The following is a 7668-nucleotide window of genomic DNA, read 5'->3' on the forward strand; positions in this document are numbered from 1 at the left end:
AGCGCCGAAGCACAGAGGCCCTGGGCGGCGCAAGTGCGCCGCCACTTCCGCCCCAACGGGAGGCGGGGGAGGCGGCGGGTGCCTGCGGGCGGGAGCCCGGTCCTCTGAGGGGGACGCCGGCGGCTCTGTGAGCCCGCCACTCACCAGGTACAGCTGCTGCCAGCGATTCTGAGCGTCTAACTCCTCAAACTCCCGTTCGATGGCAGCCGACATGGCGGCGGGAGCAAGCTGTCGCGAGGGAGCCTGCGCCGGCGGAGAGGCTCAGGCCCCACACGATCCGGGCAGCGCGCAGCCGCTGCCGCGCATGCGCGCTCCACGCCAGCCCCGCCCCGCCCCCACGCCGTCCCGGCCGCGGGGAAAGTACCTGGTGCGTGGCGTCAGCGCGCCGTCTGCGCTACGCGGGGCGGGGCGCCGCGGGAGGCGTGGTCCAGGCGGTGCCCAGGTGGAGGGGGCGGGGCCAGGCAGCCCCAGGGGCGGGGCGGGCAGGCCGGAGAGGCTGGGCTTCAGGGAGAGTTGCAGGTTGAGCGCCCCGGGGTTTGAATTTTATTTTGAACATCATCTAGGTCAGTTTAGCGGCATGTGCCCCACTTTCTTCTCTAGGATAATGTAAACTGGGACTGATGCCTGCGCCTGGCCCCCCGCGGGTTTTGTGCCAAATAAACCGCCGTTACACCAGGAGAGGCAACGTCTCCTGGAGGTTGGAGACGACAGCTTGTTAAGTAAACGTTATACAGCTTAAAAGTTAGTGTTACCTTTGTTGTTCAGTCGCTCAGTCGTCTCCGGCTCCTTGCGCCCCATGGACTGCAGAACGCCAGGCTTCCCTGTTCTTCCCCGTATCCCAGAGTTTGCTAAAACTCAGTCCATCGAGTCAGTGATGCCATGCAACCATCTCATCCTCTGTCCTCCTCTTCTCCTGGCTTGCTTCAATCTCACTGAGCGTCAGGGTCTTTTTCAATAAGTCGGCTCTCGGCTCTCGGCTCTTCTCATCAGGTGGCCACAGTATTGGAGTTTCAGCATCAGTACTTCCAATGAATATTCAGGGCTGATTTCCTTTAGGATTGACTTGTTTGATCTCCTTGCAGTCCAGGGGACTCTCAAGAGTCTTCTCAAGCACCACAGTTCGAAGGTATCAGTTCTTCAGCTCTCAGCCTTTTTTATTGTTCAGCTCTCACATCCATACATGACTACTGGAAAAACCATAGCTTTGACTATACAGATTTTTGTTACCTGTAAAAAGAACAAATCATCTCATAACAAACAAACATGCTGATTATGGAAATCATCTCCCTTTACAGTAAGATAATTCATTATAGGGAAACTTGCGTTCTTAGAATAGCTTATCACCTTCAGTAGAAATGTGACGTGTTAGAAAAATTTAGCTGTGCTGTCCAAAACTGAAATTTAAACTTTAATTAAATGAAATAACAAAGATTCTCTTCTTGACCAAACTCTACTCAAGATTCTCTGAGCTCTTTTTCAGCTAGGTCTTGAGTTTTGGACTGCCCTGTTTCTCTCTGCATTGTCAAATTTTTGCCATCCTGCTGAGTCAGTTAGCCAGAAGCCCCCATTCTCAGTATCTGATCACTCTTGATATTTAGTCAGGTTCCTCATCTTTGCATCCCTCGCGTGACATCTGATCTCCCTGCCCTGCCTTTACCTAGAATCCTATTAGGTCAGCTCACCCAGAACCCCCTGTGCTGCCTCTGTTAAAAACAAGACTACAGGCCCAAAAGGAAGTCGATGGAAAGTCCCATGTCACCAATCTAGATTTGATGATAGTTTCAGCTCTCCCAGAAATGGGATTTAAAGGAGTAAATCAAGATTCAATAATCACCACTAGGTAGGTGATCTGCCAGGTAGACTTCCCTCAACCTTGTAGTAACCAGTTGCTTCTCTGCCTGGAATAACTCCCTTGTTCCAGCTCCCTTCTGCCTGTAAGTCGTTTGTTTTGGGTAGCTCCTTGGAGCTTCTGTCCATTTGCCCAAAACACGAATCATTTAATAAAGCCAATAAAATCTTTAAATTTTACTCAGTTGAATTCTGGGTTTTTTTTAACACCTTTTAGTAATTTTCCATCTGCTGACACCCCACTTGACTATAAATTCCCACTTCCTATTCAGAATTTGGAGTTGAACCCGTCCCTCCCCCACTACAAGACCCATTGTGGTGTCCCCTATACCTGTCACAGTATTCACCCCACGCACAGCTGGAATAAAGTCTTCCTTTTACCTCATCATCTTCTACAAGTGTCAGGCATAGATTTTTTCTTTAACAGAAATTAAGAATTCAGTTCCTTAGTTGAACTAGCCACATTTCAAATCTCAGTAGCCACACAGGCTAGTGGCTAAAGGATTGCAGAGCACACAAACCATCGAAATTCTGTGGAACAGAGCTACCTGAGAGGTTTGAAATACTTCATTATTTTAAAGTGTCCTTGACATTGACATTTAGTCTCAGTCGTTTCTGACTCTTTGCGACCCCATGAACTGGGCTCCTCTGTTCACGGAGATTCTCCAGGCTAGAATGCTGGAGTGGGTTGCCATGCTCTCCTCCAGGGGATTTTCAGGAGTCCAGGAGCCTGACTTGTATGGTGAAGTGACTTGAGGGTCCACAGATGTTAAACAATGCTGAAGCAACCTGGTGGCTCAGTGGTAAAGAACTACCTGAGAGGTTTAAAATACTTGGGTATTTTAAAGTGTCCTTACACAAGTAAGATAATGTAAATACTGGTCAGAGAAAACCAGCAAGCTGTTGGACCAAGAAGAAACTGTAACACAGAACATTAAGCAGCCAATAAACCCTGACAGAATATAACTGAGGAATACATACACTCTCCCTCAAGAAATGCCCCACAATGTAAGTGTCCTGGTTTCCGAAGTTCCATCCTTCAAACTGACTAAATTAAAGGCATAATATCTCCTGGGATTCCTCATGGCTGTTGGGGTCAAACAGCTCATCAAATCGTGATCTCACAGCAGCAGTTCTTGTCACCAGATGCACATGGTCCCTCAGTAACTCTGGCAAATGCTGGCTGGGGGTGCAGTGCTTCCCTTCTGTGGGTTTGCCCTCATATGCTGTGTGTAGCTACGACTCTAAGGCAGCAAGCAGTTCTCATACCAGCAACATGTGCATTGACGGTGAAGGACAAAATGAACAGAGATCAGCTACATTGCCTACGTGGTTCCATCAGCCTCCCTAGAGAGGTTCAGTGTGGCCTCCATTGGCTGCTGGTCCTCATGGCATCTTCAGTGGTGAGACACATGGTGGGTGCAGAGAGAGCAGAGGAGGAAATGAACAAAAAGGGATTTCAGGGAATGTTTCTGAGGTCTATCCTGTGGAAACTCCTGGAATAAGACTTGAAGAAAACTGATAAGAAAGATTTAAAGTATTTTTCAAAGGTTATGTAGTTGGATTTTCATTTCTTTTGAATGAAACTTCTTGTAGACAGGTGTCCAGGAGCCTGACTTGTATAGTGAAGTGGCTTGAGGGTCCACAGATGTTAAATAATTTTGAAGCAACCTGGTGGTTCAGTGATAAAGAACCCACCTGCAGTGCAGAAGACGCAGGTTCAATCCCTGGATCAGATCCTCTGGAGAAGGAAAAAGCAACCCACTCCAGTATTCTTGCTTGGAAAATTACATGGACAGAGGAGCCTGGCAGGCTACAGTCCATGGGGTCACAAAAGAGTCAGACATGACTTTTCGATTGAACAAAAACAATCTAGTGAAGCTTTTCAAACTCAACAAAATCTGGATTCAGGACCTTATTTTGGGGCTTCCCTGGTGGCTCAGTGGTAAAGAATCTGCCTGCCAGTGCAGAAGACGGGTTCGATCCCTAATCCAGGAAGATCCCACATGCTGCAGAATAACTAAATCCATGCGACAGAACCCTTGATCCTCTGCTCTAGAGTTCCTTATTAGCCCCGAAGCTGCAACTACTGAACCTGTGCACCTACAGCCCATGCTCCACAACAAGAGAAGTCAGCACAAGGAGAAGAGCCTGCACCACAACTAGAGAAGAGCCTGCACAGCAACAAAGACCCAGCACAGCTGCTGCTGCTGCTAAGTCACTTCAGTCGTGTCCGACTCTGTGTGACCCCATAGACGGCAGCCCACCAGGCTCCCCCGTCCCTGGGATTCTCCAGGAAAGAACACTGGAGTGGGTTGCCCTTTCCTTCTCCAATGCATGAAAGTGAAAAGTGAAAGGGAAGTCGCTCAGTCGTGTCCGACTCTTCGAGACCCCATGGACTGCAGCCTACCGGGCTCCTCCTCTGTCCGTGGGATTTTCCAGACAAGAGTATTGAAGTGGGGTGCCATCGCCTTCTCCTCAGCACAGCTAAAAATAAGTAAATAAATGAAACGACCTTATTGTTAAGACCTGGTTTTTTACCTACATTCTGTTTCCTGTCTCCCATTCGCTGAAGCTGGAAACCTGGACTCAGGTAGACATGGACTTTGTAGACATTGCTCCTTCTTCTCAAATTTCAGTGGTCATAAAAATACCTCCTAATTGTCTCCTAAGTAGTAATTGTCCCACCACCATGCTTCCCATCACCCTCACTGTCTCCCTGTCCTTTCTCTTCTGTGTCTAACAGGTCACCTGCTTCTGTTGATTCTTCCTTAAGGAAACTCTCTGCGCTCCAGTCTGTCCCCACTGCCACTGCCTTAGTTCAGGTTTCATCATCTTCCTGCCTTGTCTCTTGTCCCATCCAATTGTGGGACATTCTATTTGGGAATCCCAAGTTCAGCATGGTACCTGGTACACGATAGATGAAAAATAAATGTGACCAAATGGATCTTTGTTGGACATTTAGATTGTTTCAAATTTTCCCATCATATGAAAATGCTGCAATATCCTTTTTGGATACAACTCCCCCCTCCTTTTTAAGGAGTATTTCCTTTGGATAAATACTCAGAATAGGAATTATTGGGCAAAAAGGAATGACTCTTACTCCATTAGATTTTCCCAGAAGCAAGCCCTGGGAGGGAGATTTGAGTACAAGTATGTTCCACAGTGGGTGATGCCAGGAACCCTGGTGAAGGACACTGGAAGGGATGCAGGAACAGGAAGCAAGGAAGGAAGCAGTGAAAGGTTTGTTGACAGCCCATCACCACTGTAGGCAACCGGGCCTGGTCCCACTGGAGAACTCCGAGAGGAAGTCCAGAACTACTGCTGAGTTATCCAGACTGAAGCCTGAGGAGAATGGGGTGTTAACTGCCAACTCCCCATGTGTCATGAGCTGAAGAAGCTTCTAGAGGTTCTCATCGGAGTGCATGTGGCCCTGCTGTGGACTGCATAGGCATCTGCTTCCCCCAACATCTGTATGTTGAGATGGAGGTGGGGCCTTTGGGAGACGAATCATCATGATGGTGAAGCCTCATTAGAAGAAACCCCAGCAAGTTCTGCTGCTCTCTTTCTTTGCATGGTGGGGGGTGGGGGGCAAGAAGGATGCTGGTTCTCATCAGACACAACATCTGCTGGCATTTGATCTTGAACTTCTCAGCCTTTAGAACCGTGAGAAATAAACATTTGGGCTACTCTGTCTATGGTATTTTGGCAGCCCAAATGGATAGTTCCCAAATAGCATCTGAGAGTCCAGGTTCTTTGGGACCTCTCTATGCATGCCCCCTGGAGTGCTAAACTTCTTGCTAGACTCACCTGAAGAGCTGTCCCACGATGATGCTTCTACTTCTCCAGATTACCCACCACCACCACGTGTTACCTCCTGACTGTTCTCAGTGCCACTTTAGTTGGGAAAACAGGTCACACTCCAGGAAGAAAGTTTATGCAATCAAAAGAATCATAGGGCTTGGCTCACAGGCACTGATAGGAAGGAGAAGGAAATGGGCAGTTGTAAATCTTAAGGTGTTGAGTAAAGAAGGACGGACCTTTGAGGATGAGGAGAGGAGAATGTATCAATACAGAAATGCACTCTACTGACGTGGGAGTCCTGGCAGGGGCACCTGCATCCCTCTTCGTTCACTGCCAGGAAAATTTCCTGAAGTGCAGACAGGACTGTGATCCACAATGGATGGGGTGAGGTTTAAACTTCCTTGCAAAGCACTGGAAAAGCTCAGGGAACACGGACTTCAGAATGGAACCCTCTGGGCAAGCAGAGACCCCACTGCCTGGCCCTGCTCCTTCGGAGAACTCAGTGTACATTCCTTTCATAAAGCTCAAGGAGTACGCTGGGGAGGGGGGGCATTGTGTCTCTAAGAGATGGGCGGGACACATCCTGTGTGGGCCAGAGCTGACCAGAAGGTGCTGGAAGTGGGGATGGTGGGGTCCTGGAAGAGCGTGGGTTGGGGGGTCGGAGGGGCAACAGCACTAGAGGAAGTTCCTCCACCTTCAAAGTCACGTGCTAATGACCAATAGATCCAGGTGCTCCACTCTGGGGTGAGAGAGATGGCAGCTGACCAAGTAGGGTCCAAGTGTTGGAAGGCTGAAGTTTGAAATGAGTCATGGCAATGGAAAATCACAGTTTCTCATTCACTGTCCACAGCCAAATCAGTTCACAGAACTGAAAGCTCACTGAGTGAAAGGAAGGTGCCAATTCCCTTTGATGAAGGATTCTGCAACCCCACTACAGGGTAGATAACTATGACCCAGGGAAATGGGTAGAGAATCTGGGTTGATCTGAAATAGTGTTATGTTCCTGCAGTAAGAGCTGGGGCTTGTGAAGGCAGGTGACAAGTGGAGTTCTGGTCCAAGAACACCCTACAGCGCTGCCAGGTCCTTGGCCTGCCCGTGGTTATTTCCCAGCTCCCATGTGCATAGTTGGGATTTTACACAGTAGTTGGCAGAACCCTTATAAGGATTTCCTGATGTGTAGAATAAGAGCCATGGGGAGAAGTCTCTGAAAAGGCCCCAACCCATCAAGAAAAAAGTTAAGAGCAATCCTAGGAGGAGTTGTGGAGAGTAGCACCATCAGAAGGGACATCAGGGATGGGGGCGGGGGGCAGCGCAAAAACCAGCAGGATATTGGCAGGGAAAGGTGGACAAGTGTACACTGAACTTAGTTAGGAACCCAACCATAGGCACCTCACCCAACACAGTTAGGACTGAGCGATGGATGGTTTCCAGCGCTTGTTACCTGGCTGCTCGCCTGCACATTGGCCAAGAAAGAGGTTGGAAGTGAGCTGTCACTGAGCTTCCCAGGCTCTTGCCTTCCCTTCACAGTACAGCCCTCTGGGATCTCGATCTTTGCGGCCCCCGTACTCGCTTGCTGTCTGAGCTGCTCATCCAAATGAATCAGAGTATTTCTGATCTCTCTGTGGGTCCTCCTTCTCTGACTTCAGGATGTAGGAATTACTTGCACATATATTTTTTCTTGGGCCCTAACTGAAATTAAGACTTCCGTATCACTTTTTAAATTTTTATTTACTTTTTTATTCATTTATTTTGAGTGTGGTAGGTCTTTGCTGCTGCTCAGGCTTTTCTCTAATTGTGGCTAGTGGAGGCTACTCTCTAGTTGTAGCGCTCGGGCTTCTCACTGCTGTGGTTTCTCTTGTTGTGGAGCACGGGCTCTAGGGCCCTCAGGCATCAGGAGTTTTGGCTCCTGGGCTCCAGGGCACAAACTCTAGTTGTGGCACACAGACTTAGTTGCTCCTCGGCATGAGGGATCGTCCCAGACCAGTGATGGAACTGGTGTCTGTTGCATCACAAGGC

At 48.8% G+C, this 7668-nt stretch overlaps 1 protein-coding gene and 1 long non-coding RNA gene across 7 annotated transcripts in view; one reads left to right on the forward strand and one right to left on the reverse strand.

Annotated features, from left to right (window-relative positions):
- The window catches only part of PTPN2 (protein tyrosine phosphatase non-receptor type 2), an 86322-nt gene extending 86032 nt beyond the window's left edge, over positions 1-290 (reverse strand). For 5 of the 6 annotated variants that reach the window (XM_059880975.1, XM_059880974.1, XM_005224263.5 and 2 more), the window contains exon 1: positions 145-286. In XM_059880975.1, coding sequence (XP_059736958.1) covers positions 145-213 — 69 coding nt within the window. In that variant the 5' untranslated portion in view covers positions 214-286. 6 annotated transcript variants of the gene reach the window in all.
- On the forward strand, positions 280-2028 carry LOC132343780 (uncharacterized). The gene is made up of 2 exons (XR_009492735.1): positions 280-367; positions 601-2028. It is a non-coding gene; the product is annotated as an uncharacterized lncRNA (long non-coding RNA).
- Positions 2029-7668: the final 5640 nt, after the last annotated feature.

This window comes from Bos taurus, chromosome 24, assembly GCF_002263795.3.
Source record: "Bos taurus isolate L1 Dominette 01449 registration number 42190680 breed Hereford chromosome 24, ARS-UCD2.0, whole genome shotgun sequence".
Taxonomy (NCBI): Eukaryota; Metazoa; Chordata; class Mammalia; order Artiodactyla; family Bovidae; genus Bos; species Bos taurus.